Source organism: Centruroides sculpturatus, unplaced genomic scaffold, assembly GCF_000671375.1.
Source record: "Centruroides sculpturatus isolate CEXI.00-Female unplaced genomic scaffold, Cexi_2.0 scaffold2265, whole genome shotgun sequence".
Lineage (NCBI taxonomy): Eukaryota > Metazoa > Arthropoda > Arachnida > Scorpiones > Buthidae > Centruroides > Centruroides sculpturatus.
In genome coordinates, this window is record NW_019386566.1 from 38,668 (window position 1) to 55,746 (window position 17,079).

General features: G+C 37.3%; 2 protein-coding genes across 2 annotated transcripts; one reads left to right on the top strand and one right to left on the bottom strand.

The window, feature by feature from the left end:
• Positions 1-799: 799 nt before the first annotated feature.
• LOC111615323 (general transcription factor II-I repeat domain-containing protein 2-like) lies at positions 800-3,930 on the top strand. The gene is made up of 2 exons (XM_023356751.1): positions 800-2,189; positions 3,884-3,930. The coding sequence occupies exons 1-2, from the start codon at positions 800-802 to the stop codon at positions 3,928-3,930; spliced, it is 1,437 nt and encodes a 478-aa protein (XP_023212519.1).
• Positions 3,931-8,417: 4,487 nt separating this feature from the next.
• LOC111615320 (probable serine/threonine-protein kinase DDB_G0281745) lies at positions 8,418-9,496 on the bottom strand. Its single transcript, XM_023356748.1, has one exon. It carries the CDS (start codon positions 9,346-9,348, stop codon positions 8,635-8,637), a length of 714 nt encoding a protein of 237 aa, XP_023212516.1. The 5' UTR covers positions 9,349-9,496; the 3' UTR covers positions 8,418-8,634.
• Positions 9,497-17,079: the final 7,583 nt, after the last annotated feature.

A 17,079-nucleotide genomic window follows, 5' to 3' on the forward strand; every position in this document is an offset into this window, starting at 1 on the left:
TGATTCTAGCGCCAATTTGAAACGAGATATCGCAATTTTAATAATTATATTTAAAATATTCAGATTTTCCGCTGCACTGCGTTAATTACTTTTGATTCATTTCTGAACACGGGGGTAAAACTGATGGGCCATAAATATAATTTAGGTAAGAATGGTAACCACATTTATGATGGATTAGTGTCCTGCACCTGGCATGTTGACGATCTGACTCACAAATTCTGAGAAATGGTGGAGACGCCCAAAAGGGGTCGAACGAATTAAGACCTGCCTGGCCATTTGTCACGTGTGCGTAATAATCCTTTGTCCCCGCCTCTTTAGTCTTCAGTCAGAGTGGATACAGAACAAACCACATGGTAGTCTAGCTTGCCTTATCTCAAACACGTGTAGGGCAGAGGGCGCCACCGCTTGACCTTTCCCCTCTGACCTCACTTGGTCCTCGGACGCAGAATAGAAAAGACGCTTTTTGTTACGCCGACCTTTCGACCAATCTCTCGGAAAACTCCGACAACGAACGCGCATTTGTACAGTCATTTAACGTAGGCATTTGTAAATATTACGTAGGAACGAGGAATAAAATAAGGTATTTCCAAGGAATCAGTTTCTTCATTAATCTTGTCCAACGAACAAAGGACGTGGAACACATGGGCGAGATCGGAGCTACTATCATACAAGGTAGAATCAAATTCGGACCTATCCTATCGAAACACTACGACGTCTTTTAGCCGAACCGCTAAACACGATTCATTGCGGGCTTCAGAATTTTCGGCACAACGAGACATTGTTTTGCAGAGTGAACAGTATGGCGCCGGGCATTAAACGCAAGGTCAATCGCGAGAATCGTCAGTTTCAAGAAGTGTGGACTAACAAGTACTGTTTTGTGCAACAGAATAACAGCATTATTTGCCTCTTGTACAATGCAACAATAGCAGTGCCAAAAGAATTCAACCTGAAGCGACATCATGAAAGCCAACACAAGGATTTCCTTCTGCAAGGTACGGAACGCGAACGGAAAATCGAATCGTTACGACGATCACTAATCAGCCAACAAAATGTGTTCAAGAAACAATCTGGAGAATTAGATGCGGCTGTTGAAGCCAGCCTAGAAATATCTGCTTTAATAGCCAAGAATGGGAAACCTTTCACAGATGGCGATATGATAAAAAAGTGTCTTATCATCGCAAGTGAGAAGATGTGTCCTGAGAAGACAAAGTGTTTTCAAACAATCAGTCTTAACCGCATGACGATACAACGGAGAATCTCGCAAATTGCATCAGACATTTCTGGCCAACTTAATATTTTAGTTGCAAACTGTGCTTATTTTTCTTTGGCTGTGGACGAATCCACTGACATATCATCAACAGCACAAGTGATTGTGTTTATTAGAAGTGTTTCACTAGATTTTATTGTGAATGAAGAATTTCTTGGCATGGCATCACTTTCCGGACATACAACTGGTGCTGACTTACTTACTGGTTTATTGAGCGTTTGCAACAAATCAGCACTGGACTTTGACAAGCTATCCAGCATTGCCACTGATGGAGCACCATCTATGGTTGGATGTGAGAATGGCATGGTCACCTTGCTGAAAAACCACCTTGGGGACAGGCAAAAGGAGTTAGTCCAGTATCATTGCATAATTCACCAACAGCAACTTTGTGCAAAGAAGCTGGGATTTGAACGTCTGCTGAAAGATGTCTATGATACTGTGAACTTAATCCGCCGTCATGGACTCAACCATCGACTCTTCACATCATTTCTTGAAGAAATAGATGCTGATTATGCTGACCTGCCCACGTATACTGAAGTTCGTTGGCTGAGCAAGGCAACAGTCCTCAAGAGATTTGTGGAGCTATTGGGGCCTATTATCACTTTCCTCAAAGAACGGGGGAACACTACAAGGAATTTGGAGGGACAAAGATGGCAGTGTGATTTAGCTTTCCTTGCTGACATTACTGCTTATCTAAACGACCTTAATTTGAGATTGCAGGGAAAGATGCAACTTGTTTCTCAGTTGACAAGTAACATCAATGCATTTATGACCAAACTATCACTTTTCAAGTCCCACATGCAATCAGAGAACTTTACACACTTTCCACATTGCAAGGCCATGAAAGAGAAATACCCACATATGAAGATGGATTACTCTGACCAAGTTAACACCCTCCTTACATCATTCAATGAGAGGTTTGGTGAATTCCAGAAATACAAGATCTACCTGCAACTTTTTTCAACTCCATTTGATGTGAAAGTGGAAGATGCCCCTCCAGATGTCCAACTTGAGTTGATAGACATCCAGTGCAGTGATGAATTGAAATCACAGTTCAAAAATTCTAATCTCCTCACATTCTACAAAGAACTGCCAGATACATCATTTCCAAAACTGAAAGACAATGCTCGATTTTGTGCAAGCATGTTTGGCAGTACCAATGTATGCGAACAAGCGTTTTCGCTTATGAATTTAAACAAGTGCAAAACACGGAACAGGTTAACCAACGAGAATTTGGAAAATCTGCTGGTTGTTTCAACATCTGCCATTACACCAGACATCAAGAAGATTGCCACCAGCATCCAATCTCAGCCATCGCATTAATCACTTGGAGGTCTGGCCCCCAGTAAGTAAACTTAATCCTAATTTGGCCCTTCTTCAAAAAAGGTTGTGCATCCCTGTTTTAATGACTAAATGTTACCGTACCGGGAGTAATCGTTGCCTTCAGGTGCTTGCTAGGAAACCTCCCATAGACCTCGAGATTTTTCAGAGGGAAAAGTATCAGCAGATTAAGTGGGGCAGCAATATTATGATTTCGAACAATACCATCCAACAAGAAGACATAGAATGGACAATACCGTATAGTGAGACTCCTATTTCCTATTGGTCATACTGCCAACATTGAGGAGATTACCAATAACAACTATATAGACATCTACACTGATGGTTCGAAGATAAATAACTCTGTTGGCTGCAGCCTTGTTCTGTATGAAAATTCACTGGAAACAACACATCAGATTTTCCGCCTTGACGACAGGTGTACAGTTTTCCAGGCGGAGTTGTATGCCATTTGGAAGGCTGTTGAAACCATTGATAAAAGTCACAACAACATTAGTGTTACTATAAACACAGACTCCTTATCTGCATACAAGATTATTAAAAGTACAAAACTGCATCCTCTAGCTGAGAACATAAGAAATCAAATCCGACTGTCAAACTGTAAATTCCAACTAACATGGGTCAAAGCGCATCAAGGGGTGGTTGGCAATGAGAGAGCTGACTCTCTTGCTAAGGCTGCCACTACTTTGGACAAGAAACATATTGTCTACAAGAAAATTAGTCGACGTTCACTGCGCAGTTTGTTATGGGAAAAAACTATACAACTCTGGCAGACAACTTGGGACCTAGATAAGGATCACATAACTTATAAATTCATCCCTGATATACAACAGCATCTACGGACTAAATGGTACTCACCTAATTTCTATGCTAATCAAATATTCACCAACCATGGTAAATTCGCTAATTACCTGGCAAGATTCATAAATTACACATCTGATGTATGCAACATATGTGACGTCAAGGATGGTCCAGATCATTATCTTTTTAATTGCATCGCCTTCGAAAGGGAAAGATTAGAATTTAAGATATTGTTGGAAACCTACAAGATCAGTTGGCCATTCAAGCATCATGACATTTGGTTAAATAAAGAAATTTACCATAATTTTATACAGTTTGCTAAGAGGATTTACACTGTTAATAATTCCAGCTTTCACAGCTAATTACTTTCATAGGCATCAGTGTTGCCTTCTTCCTGTAGGGACCACTCCACGCAAATTGTTGTGAGTGCGGTTTCCCTGCGGTTTGTACATTATGTATATATCTCTGTTNTTTAAGATATTGTTGGAAACCTACAAGATCAGTTGGCCATTCAAGCATCATGACATTTGGTTAAATAAAGAAATTTACCATAATTTTATACAGTTTGCTAAGAGGATTTACACTGTTAATAATTCCAGCTTTCACAGCTAATTACTTTCATAGGCATCAGTGTTGCCTTCTTCCTGTAGGGACCACTCCACGCAAATTGTTGTGAGTGCGGTTTCCCTGCGGTTTGTACATTATGTATATATCTCTGTTCTTTGTTCACTCTTTACAATTATCTATTGTAATCCGGTCATATTTATAGTGTAATTGTAATTAATCATACCTGTACTCTAGCCCTGATAATGCTACATGCGGGGTCAGGGCATGTACTTTGTACATAATAAATTNGGAAAGCCACACTGGAATATGGACAACATTCTGTGATTAAAGCCATCTGCAGAGGATGCCCGCAGGGGTCAGTGCGTGGGCCTCTATTGTGGATAATAACGTTCGATGAATTTCTGAAAAATAACTTTGGACAAGATTACAGCTTTGCCTATGTGTGAGGCCCCGGAAATGGCTCCATGTAAAAAATATTGTAAAGTTTTGTAAAGTTATCCCGTCAAAAAAAAACAAATTATATAAGTGTCGAATCGGCGACACCGGACTTTGACGTCGACGCTCATTAAAAGTTTACGAAAAACCTAAATTTTAGATTTAAAAGAAGAAAATTTAAAATATTAAAAGTTAAGACGCAGTTTAGAAAGCGAAACGAAACTATATAAAAAAATGTCTAGATGAGCGAAGGTGTCATAGTCAACAATTAAACGCGATCAGATTCGAAAAGATGGTGTCGGATAGACCATCTTCAGCCGACCTTTCCCGCGAACTTTACAGAGCTCCTTTTACACCTGGAGATAGATGGATGACCAATAGGAAGATAGTGAGGTAATGTCTATCCAATTAGCAAGAAGCCGATTTCCAAAATTCTATAAAAGCGTTAATTCAAGGACAACGGGACTTCCTCTAGACTTCCATTAAGACCTTCTATAGACTTCTGTTGTGTCCAGATTTCTACGCTTATTTTTTTGGTACCTTTGTTCTCCTTTTGTGCAACGCCGTCAGAGACTTTATACTACTTTCTCACTACACTGTCAAAGGGGCCCCGACGACGAAAGACCAGCTCCGAACGCCGAAACTTTCAACTGCTCAGGACCTTTGCCACAAAGAAAAATATGTAAGCATAATCATCGGGAAATAAACGGTTTACCTTTGTTAAACACTTGTCTTTGCTGCCTACAAAAACCGCCACCCACATATGCTTTAACCCTAGACCATCCCGACGGTAGGGAATAAAATCTCCCCCCCCAATCGGTGTTCTTACATATGCAGATGACGTGATGTTGCTCGTGGGGGGCTGGTCCAGAGCTGACCTGGAAACAAGAGGAAAAGAAATACTGAACAAGATTTACAAATGGTGGCTGAAACATAAATTAAGCTTTAACCCTGGCAAAACAAAGGGAATTGTATTCAATAAGTCGGGACAACAGAACCTGTACTTAAGACCACCTCACTTGAAAATGAATAATAGCACAATTAAGATAGAAAAATCCTTGAAGTACCTGGGTGTATTTCTTGATTTCAGGTTTTCATGGGACAAACATGTTGAGTATCTGTCCTCACGCACAGAAATGATAATGAACTCCTTCGCTCAGGTTGCGAAAAGAAAATAAGGAATAAACAATGACACTATGTCTATAATATATGACAGCATATTTCTACCGATGGTCACCTATGCCTGCGGCACCTGAGGGTGGGCAGCTAGAAAGGTTCACACAAAGAGAAAGCTCATTTCATCGCAGAGACGAGCGCTTCTTTTAATGACTAAATGTTACCGTACCATGAGTAATCGATGCCTTCAGGTGCTTGCTAGGAAACCTCCCATAGATCGAGATTTTTCAGAGGGAAAAGTATCAGCAGATTAAGTGGGGCAGCAATATTACGATTTCGAACAATACCATCCAACAAGAAGACATAGAATGGACAATCCCATATAGCGAGACTATTTCCTATTGGTCATACTGCCAACATTGAAGAGAATACCAATAACAACTATATAGACATCTACACTGATGGTTCGAAGATAAATAACTCTGTTGGCTGCAGCCTAGTTGTGTATGAAAATTCGCTGGAAACAACACATCAGACTTTCCGCCTTGATGACAGGTGTACAGTTTTCCAGGCAGAGTTGTATGCCATTTGGAAGGCTGTTGAAACCATTGATAAAAGTCACAACAACATTAGTGTTACTATAAACACAGACTCCTTATCTGAATACAAGATTATTAAAAGTACAAAACTGCATCCACTAGCTGAGAACATTAGAAATCAAATCCGATTGTCAAACTGTAAATTCCAACTAACATGGGTCAAAGCCCATCAAGGGGTGATTGGTAATGAGAGAGTTGACTCTCTTGCCAAGTCTGCTACTACTTTGGACAAGAAACATATTGTCTACAAGAAAATCAGTCGACGTTCACTGCGCAGTTTGTTAAGGGAGGAAACTTTACAACTCTGGCAGACAACTTGGGACCTAGATAAGGATCACATAACTTATAAATTCATCCCTGATATTCAACAGCATCTACGGACCAATTGGTACTCACCTAATTTCTATGTTAATCAAATATTCACTAACCATGGTAAATTCGCTAATTACCTGGCAAGGTTCGTAAATAACACTTCTGATGTATGCAATGTATGTGATGTCAAGGATGGTCCAGATCATTATCTCTTTAATTGCATCGCCTTCAAAAGGGAAAGATTAGAATTTAAGATATTGTTGGATACCTACAAGATCAGTTGGCCATTCAAACAACATGACATTTGGTTAAATAAAGATATTTACCATAATTTTATACAGTTCGCTAAGAGGATTTACACTGTTAATAAATCCAGCTTTCACAGCTAATTGCTTTCATAGGCATCTATGTTGACTTCCACCTGTAGGGACCACTTCACGCGAACTGTTGTGAGTGTGGCTTCCCTGAGGCCTGTACAATATGTATATATCTCTGTTCTTTGTTAACCCTTTACAATTATATATTGTAATCCGGTCATATTTATATTGTAATTGTAATTAATCATACCTGTATTCTAGCCCTGATAATGCTACATGCGGGGTCAGGGCATGTACTTTGTACATAATAAATAAAATTAAAGTAAAAAAGTAAGTAACCCCTGATTAAATTAAATTTAATGACCAATGCCTCATTACTTGTAATAATTACTCCTGACATGCCCCTGATACATGCCTCACTTGTGATAATACAACTTAACCCCCCCTTTTTTTAGTTCCTCTATGAATTCCCTATTAACTAAAAAGTGTGCTCAGCACCTGTATCGATTAGCCCCTCTATCTTTTTTTTCGTCCATTTCTACCAACATGATTGGCAACTTACAGTCAGTTATCATTATGCAATTGTTCAGTTTTAGTTTGTTTTTTATCTGGTCAATTGACTGACTCCTCAATTGGCCACACGTTAGTTTAAATTCATTCTTTTATTAAATTTTTTTGAAATGTGCCTTATTTCTCCACACGAATAACACCTTCGCATGTCCTCCCATTTTTTTACTAAGTTTTCTATCTGACTTCATGGCATCTAACATGGACTCGTTCAACTTCTTCAGTTGGGCTTCTAATTCAGCTACACGATCTCCAACCTATCCTCCCTTTCACTTGTGTTTTTTGAATGTTCTAAATTTGCACATACTTCACTAAACCCACCACCACGTTTGTTACAAGCAGATTCCACTTCTTCCTCTTTTTCTGCCTTCAATATTGCACCGTCCAACATACCGGGTCTAGATTGCATCACTTGCCTCCATATCTCTACCAACAAACCCTTTATGAAACTATCTTTTACAGTATTATCCCATACCATCTCTAAATGGGGGGTTCATGTGTTACAGCTCTAAATGGGGGGTACCTAATATAGTAGAGTCCCGAAAACTCGGTCTAATGTGGACCAAAGGGTGGCAGAGTGTGAAAATGCTGGGTTATCAGGAATGGGGTTAAAAAAGAATAAGTAAGAGTATTTTCTCAGAAAATACTGTACTGTACAGTACTTCTATGTATTGTTTGCTTGAGAATACAACACAGAATAAACTGCCCAAATACCTTTAAACAAAGGAAAAGTACGTACTTTATGAAGGCATAGAGCCTTTACTACATGAAAATGAAAATTGATGAATACACAGTGTACTCAATAAGTCGGGACAACAGAACCTGTACTTAAGACCACCTCACTTGAAAATGAATAATAGCACAATTAAGATAGAAAAATCCTTGAAGTACCTGGGTGTATTTCTTGATTTCAGGTTTTCATGGGACAAACATGTTGAGTATCTGTCCTCACGCACAGAAATGATAATGAACTCCTTCGCTCAGGTTGCGAAAAGAAAATAAGGAATAAACAATGACACTATGNTATATATTTTATAAAAAAGAATGTTAATAGAATTAAATAATGGGCGTTGTTCTTATAAAAATATTTTTGACTTGCCTCTGAAATGGCTCCAAAACCACTGTTTGCTATTTTTGTGTATTGGAATGATTATGAATAATATAACAGTACATGTTCTTCAAAAACATTTATTTTAAATCGATGTTACTCAAATTTTTTCAACAGTAATCACTGAGTTAGTAGAAATTGGCCCCACAAATAAACACAATGTCTTCAATTCCCCAAAATCTACATTAAGTTAAGCTATGACAAATGTTACATGTCTAAAAGTGCTCTGAGTTTCTTTATTTCTTCTTCGAAGTCCATCTCGCAACTACTTTCCCTTGAAAACCCAAAGTCTATGAAGTAGGGTTGCTTGGTGGTCCTGTGTAACAAAATATTCTGCTCCCTGATATCGCCATGCAAAACTCCGGCCGCGTGGATCTCGCCCAACGCCCAAACGATCGTTTCCTTTTCCTCATACGACAGGTCACACTTCCAGAGAGGATATGCATCGAGTTCGTCTAAGAGCAGGGTGTATTCGCAACCATGTAAATAGCCACTGTAATGAAACTTTGGAACAACTTTACCTTGCAGGCCTCTCAACTTTTTGTAGATTTTAACTTCGTTCTGCAGTTCACAGAGGATGTCGTATTCCTCATCACTCCTTTCCTCATCAAGCCCAGAAATGCTTTTTGCTGCATACAGATGACCCTGACGATCAGAAAGACTCAAAACACATCCAGATCTTCCACTTCCTATTACACGTCCATTGAAATACAACGTACGTTTTACTCTCTCTGTGTTGTCTTCCCTGCATCTTTTCCTTGTGCCACTCCCTTCTTTTTGACCATGTCTATTCTTATCTTCCTGCTTCATTGGTCCATTATCTGGTGTACAATTTCCTCTTTCCTCTTTGGCATCTCCAGTTCCAATTTCAGGTGACAAGTGAACAGGGATGTTCGTGATCTCTTTCCTTTCAGAGTTCATTGCGAAGTGAACAAATTGAGTCACCTTTTTAATGATGTCTTGGTCATACCTCACACAATTTGAAACTTGTAATGTATGTTCCTTGGTCAGACAGTCACATTTACAAATGACAAAATAGGTATGGCAGTACGATGTCAGGATGCCGAAAGCTTGTTTNCATATCTGATGATGAGGATGAGGCTCCTGATTTTAGAGTAATTAGGAGAATACCTAAAATTGTACATGATGAGAGGAGTGAGAGGCATGCTACTGATGATCTTGTTAGAAGTGAGCAACAAGAAAGACCGTATAATTTACAACACAGATATAGACTTCCGTAGGTTGCACTACGGTAAGTAATCTTAAATTAAGGGAGGTATGTAGTGCCCAAGCACTTATATTTTATGTCGGGTTTTTATATTGTATATTATGTGTCATGTCGGGTTTTATGTTGTAAAACTCCGTTTCATTTCGTGGTGCCAGTTTTTGTACACGTGTGGCCTATCGTGCTCGTTGATTGGCCAGTGACCATAGGTGTCGCATATCACACCTAATGGCACAGTGTATAAATAGGAAAACTCTCGTCAAAAGCCTCGAGTTTTTTTTGGTTCCTCTCCTCGAATGAGCAAGACTATAGTATAAGATTGTCAGTTGATAAGAAGGAAGGGACAAACACTTGTGAACTTTTGAATGAACTGAATTCAATCCCATTCCATCCTGTGAAATATGTCCGTTATCCACAAATTAATCGCAAGATATTGAAGCAGAAAACAACGCAGGACTTTACTGAAACATTATTCTTGGTATGTTAATTATTGTATTCTAAAAAAAAAAAAAAAAAAAGAAACAACATTTTCGATCCTATTGTATAGTGTGTATTATTTGAGCTTGAAAATTCGAATAATTATGTTCCTCGCATGTCTTAGGACAGATGCATAATCTGTAAATATTTATGATTAAACCAAATTGTAAATTCCTTGATTTGAGTCATTCGTGCCTTAACCCTATAATATCACCTAACAGACCTAGGTCTATTGGAACATAACATGTCTTTGTCGAATTTAAATCTATCTTATTAATATAACTGAAGACCACCACTTTCCCACTCCAAAAATATCCATCTATATATATATATGCATTTGTAAACCCTGGAATACCTGGAATAAAGTCCTGAAAGATCTTATGCAAAGGTTTCAACGTTGGATGATTTGTTGTAGTATCCACTCAGTAGGCTACGAAATTAAATCGGATTTCCAAAGACAAATGAAGTCCCTGTCCAGGATTGTTTTGATGTAACCTAAAGAGAAACAAAAAAATTATTATTTATAGAAAGCTTTCTGCTTTCATAACAAAAAAACTAACTTCCATAATTTCTTTGTAAATTAAAAAAACTATCAATGCACAGGCAAGTAATTAATGGCAATATAGCTAAATTTATTAGATTGTTATAATGAGCAAATTAAATAAAATAACAATAGTAGCAATGCATAAAGTAACATTGTCATATTAAACCAGTTATATCTTCTTTTTAATCACATGTTTATCATCAATTGATGCAGGTGGCATTGATGGCTGTAATGCCATTTTTAAGCTTATATATAAAATTCTAAAAAGGGGACTAATTTTAGAGAAATTTAAAAATTTCTTCTTTAGTGTAACTATGAATTTCTTTGGAAAAATTTGATTTAAATTCACCATGGAATTTAATATCTTCGATTGATTTATTCATGTATTTTGATAATGGTCTGTTATCTTTTGTTCCTACAACTAAAGCAGTAAACATTTCATTTATTTTATCTATAGTTCTTGGATCAAAGGTTTTCAAAATTTCAGGAGCTGCCTCAATTTGTTTTACCTTTTCTGGATAAGTTAGTCCTCCTTTTTATGTCTGTAGTGCCGAAGCACTTTGTATATTTTATGTCGGGTTTTTATATTGTATATTATGTGCGTCATGTCGGGTTTTGTATTGTAAAACTGTTTCATTTCGTGGTGCCGGTTTTTGTACGAGTGTGGCCTATCGTGCTCGTTGATTGGTCAGTGACCATAGGTGTCGCACATCACATCTAATGGTGCTGTGTATAAATAGGGAAACTTGAGCGCTCCCGAGCGTTAAGTGAGGAGGCTGCTTTTATTAGTGCTCTGTCTTTAAACTGCGATTTTGGATTAACCACTAATCGGACAAAAGAAAGTGACACACTGTTTGAAAGTGGATTGAAAGAGGGTTCGTACGACATATTAATTATTATGATAGGTTAATTAGGGGGAGTTAGGGAAAATTTAATTTTAGAAACTTCGGAAGTCTAGCGATTGGGGGATAAGACAGGAGGGGGCAGAAACGGGGGTTTTATTTAGCTACGTAATATTTATTATTGGTGTAAATTTGGGGTTAATAGGTCTACAATTAACGTAATTACAGGCGTTTAATCTTTTATAATTACTTACAATTAAAAAAGGAAAAAAGGGGGAAAAGAAAAAAAAATTAAAAACTAATGGTTTTTTAATGAACTTTTCAACTGTCGCTAGCTCGTAACGGCTTTCTTAACCGTCGTTTTTTTTTTAAATAAATTTGAATTATTTAATTTAGATAATTTATTACATTAATTTAAATTTTGGATTTCAACTATTTTCATTGTTTTTCTTGATTTGAACTTGGTTGGATTTTATTAGGATAGTTAATTTTCTATTAATTTAGTATAGTACAATTGTGTTATTTTGTTTATTCATTACATTGGCATTATGGATGATAAGGATCTACACAGGAAAGGGCTGAAGTGGACTCAGATAGAGATAGGGATGGGAGATTAGGTAATGACCTGAATGAAAAAGAAATATTACAAAACGCCAGTACTTATATAAAAAGAATTTTAGACTTGCTCCCAGAGCCTTATAAAAGGAACATCCGTACTGAAGAAAGGAAAGAGTTAAAGGAAAAAGGCGCACAACTATTTGCTGCCGTACATCAAATGTACGGCATATTAAAAGAAATGAGATCGAAAAATGAGACTTCACAGAATAAAACAAATGCCAATCGCTTCACAACCAACATATGCACAAATTGTCAAATCGACAAACAATTCCAGTAATACGACTAAAATTATATCAAAATCACTGACGTCGAAGCTCAACAATGAAGGAACAGGGGACAGCTACGCTGTCCTAGTATATCCTAAGAAAGGGGAAAATGGAACACATGTAGATAAAGGATGTGGTGACAGAAGTCAACCCAGCAGATATTGGGGTCAAAATCAAAGGAGTAAGGAAAATTACAAATGAAGGTGCCTGCTTCAGAGTGGGAAACAGTAAAGATGGAGAAAAGTTATTAAAAGCAATAGAAACTCTTCCCTCAACCAAAGAAAAGATAAAATGTCATGTCACAGAGGGTAGGAAACCAAGGTTAATTCTTGTCAATTTCCCTGACTCTGTTGATAATAAAAACTTACTTGAGACAATGTATAATCAAAAGGATATTCTGGAACAAATGAACAAAGACGAATTTATAGAGAAATGTAGGATTAGTACAACCATTTTCAAAGGAAATATAAAAGAAAATTGCCGACATGTGGTGCTTTCTGTCGCATCAAACATCAGAAATATACTAATTCAACATAGATATATATATCATTAGACAGAATTAGACAACCCAACAAATAGGGCATAACACCTTGCAGGGCTTATCACACCAAGGAACACCTAGAAATTCTGAAGATACAAGAAGACATCAGAATTAATAACAACATGGGACTGAAGCTACATGAGGGGTGGATTGACATTGTTTTCACTTAACCTTGAAACAGATGCTGAACAGATGTAGGAGTATAGGCACATCACCTTGTAAAATGCAGATGGTCAGTGCAGTTGACTTCACAATGGCTTATAGATCTGATGTATTTTTTTGTGTTAAAATCTGGAGACCAATTGGTTTAATAAGATGTAACAGTCTACCAGAATTTGGAAAATGTAGGAGAAACTAAGACATTTACTGGTGGAGTTAATATGTTATACCACATTGTCATTGTATTCTGATTTATACTTGATAATTTAGTTTAGTGTATGTGTTACATTGAGATATTGTAAATGCAGTGTACTGCATACATTGGTTATCCCGTTGTATTGACAGGTTATTGGTATTGTATTTGTTACGTTGTTGCCATGTGTTTGTAAGCTGATGAGGGGGTCCTTGTACCCAAAATGCATACTTTGATGTGTGATTATTAAAAACCAACCTTTTTTTTTTATAAAAGTTCTGGTCGTCCTTTCAGTCGGCCTTGGTGTGATAAGCCCTGCAAAATGTTATACCCTATTTGTTGGGTTATCTAATTCTGTCTAATTTACAGTCGCAAGCAAAAAGCATTGTTTATTATTATAGATATATATTGCTTTCATGGGCGAACGTCAAACTAGATGATTACGTACCTGTAATCAGATGTTTCCAGTGTACAGGCTTCAATCATATGGCAAAAGATTGTAGAGAAAAGATATATTGTAGTCACTGCACTAAAAATCATAGATGTAACGAATGTAATGATAAACAGAATACACCCTGCTGCATAAATTGCATAAAACATAATAGAGACCAGCCAGCGACAAAAAAGGTTCAACTAATCACAACGCATACGACAAAACTTGCCCAATACTTCAAAAACTGAGAGCACAGAGAATAAAACAGACTGATTATGGCATCTAAGGGATTCTGCAAACAAACAAGTACATCTTTACAAAACAGTAGTTCTGGGACACTATTTTAAGGAACAAAACATTAAGGTGCTGCAAATCAATGCAGAAAGATGCAAAGTAGCTTCATCTCTTCTAATAAATACAGTGACTGAAAAGAAAATAGACATTGTGGTTCTTCAAGAGCCATACACATTGGATGGAGGAATTGTCCATTTCGGCAATTGGAAGGTTTTCCCTCCTAAAGGACTATACAATAAACCTAAAACAGGGATCCTCTCCCCTCACAGTGATCTAAACATGGATTTTTGCCCAGTCCTAAGCAAAGAGAATATAACTACAGTACAGATTTCCACCGATAATACTTCTTTATACATTACTTCTATATATTGTTCGCCGGATGACGACATTCTAGAACTTATTACAAACCTGGACATCATTAACAAGCAAATAAACAATTCACCATGGATCTTAGCAGGGGATTATAACGCTAAGTCTCCAACACAGTTCAGCCCAGTGGAGGACATTTGGGGCAGGAATCCAATAGACTTTATGGCAAGCAATAATACGGTCTCTTGTAACACTAGTAACTTACCAACTTTTTTCTCCAATAGGGGAGAAAGTTGGGTGGACGTATGTGTAGCCAATCAAAATGCGATCAAACACACGGAAAAATGTGATACCATGGATGACATCACTGCAAGTGACCAGATACATCATATGGAACCTTACAAATACTCCTGCACAACATACTGATATCATCATCAAGAAACATACAGAATGGAATACTTTTAAAAACTACTTCAGCAACCTATGGGCCACACAGCAAATAAATAACATAACAGATATTGACATCTTAGCTGAACATCTCAACAGTTATATCATACAAGCTTATAGTCATTCTACGACTTACACGCAAGTTAAAACTAAAAACGCACACTGGTGGAACAAATGAGCTCTTCATTTTAAGACAGAAAACACGTAAATTACAAAAAGATATCGTTCAGAAACAGATCTGGAGAGAAAGAATGAAAGAAAGAAAAAATTAATATCTTAGATGTTTTAACGACTACAAAACAAAAGTAAATAAAGCTCTGAGTCAGGCGTGGCAACAATTTTGTACTCAAAGCATTAAACAAAATGTATGGAGTGAGCCATACTATGTGGTATGTAGGAAAAAGACAAGTGAAATCCCAGCAAACATTTTGATAACAGACAAAACATACACAAATGGATATGCAGATACTGTCAACTACTTAATGGACACACACTTTCCCAGCAACAGAGAGGAAGAAGATAACAACACACAAGAAAGGATTAGATTGAATACCTACAGTCCTCCGGAAATGGAAAATGACAGACCATTTACATTTGTGGAAATTAAAAGAGCCATAACTTTGATTAACAAAAAAAAAAGCGCCTGGACCGGATGCAATTACACCGGAAATGCTAAAGCATGCATTTTGTGTGGTTCCAATGGCATTCTCATACACGTATAACAAATGTCTTGAAACAGGGATTTTTCCAAGAATATGGAAACAGGCAGATATTAAATTTATCCCAAAACCAGGTTTGAATGGAGACTTTAAAACTAAGGATTACAGACCAATAAGTCTATTGTCGGTACCAGGTAAGGTACTTGATGGTTTGATAATAGAGTAAATTTCCACCTATACAACAATAACTGGATGAGTGAAAATCAATATGGATTTACTAAAGGACGTTCAACTTATCACGCGATATATAAGCTCATTAACTTTGTCAAAAATGCTTGGAATCGACAAGAACATGCCCTAATTGTGGCCATCAACTATAAGAATGCGTTTAATACACGTTGGTGGCCAGCACTCTTGTCAGCTAAAACAGGCCAGATGCCCTAAAAATCTTTTTGCAATCCTTAATAGCACCTTTCAGAAAGAACTGCTGGGGTCTACCACCATAGAGGCAACATTATCTGCCCCATAAATAAAGGATGCCCGCAGGGGTTGAGATCGGGCCCAGAATTGTGGAATATTGTATGTAATGATCTGCTCAAAATGAACAATAATAATAATAAAGAAAACTGGCTGATACAAAGCTATTATGATACGGTCCTAACAATGTCACATAAAAACGGTGAAAGGTTGCAGGAGAAGGCCAATGGGATACTTAGTAAAATATATGAATGGGGAACACTGAATAAACTTGAAATAAATTACGACAAATGTTAAAGTATGGTACTTACAAAGGGAAAACAACTGCAAAAAGCTTTTAAAATACACATAAATGGAGAAAGAATAAAAAATGTCAATGAAATTAAATATTTGGGATTAATAATTGATAGAAGTCTCAATTGGACTAAACATAGTATATGGCAGGAAAAGTTCGCAAAATAATGAATAACATGCTCAGCATTGCCCATAAAGAATGGGGCCTAAATCAAAAGGCTATTGAAACGTTAAACAAAGTCTGCATAGAACCGGCTATCCTGTACGGTGCACCTTTCTGGGGTGAGAAAGTTGATAAGATCAACATCAAATGCAAATTAAACTCGATACAAAGACCTTTGCTTATTAGACTATGTAGAGCATACCGGACGACATCAAACGCTGCACTACAGGTACTTGCAGGATGTGCTCCACTACACTTGAAAGCCAAGAAATTTACATGGACATGGACACTTAAAAATATACTCATTACTGACAACGGCAACAATAATCTAAAGTAGTATGCAGAGATAGGAATTCTCCCTAACCTAGACTACACTTTTCTCAAAAACTTTGTGCAGGAAGGCATAATAAAGAAGACTAATACCTATACTCATCCAGCAAGTAATAACAAAGTAGAGATAACAGATGTTAATGTGGAGCCGATTCCTAAACTTCTCATATTTACGGACGGCTCTAAAAATAATAATAATAATAATAATGTAGGAGCAGCACTCATCTGTTTTATACGTGGCAAAGTACAGTACAGACACGAAGCTGGTTTTGAACTGGTTAGCTACAATGCGTGTTTGAAAATTGTGTGTTTATCCAAGAGGTAAACTTTAGAAAATGTGTTTTGAACAATAACATTTGTGAAACATTGCGATAGTGTATG

Coding starts and splice junctions, on each gene's coding strand:
- LOC111615323 (XM_023356751.1), top strand. CDS start 800: ATGGCGCCGGGCATTAAACGCAAGGTCAATCGCGAGAATCGTCAGTTT.
- LOC111615320 (XM_023356748.1), bottom strand. CDS start 9,348: ATGAACTCTGAAAGGAAAGAGATCACGAACATCCCTGTTCACTTGTCA.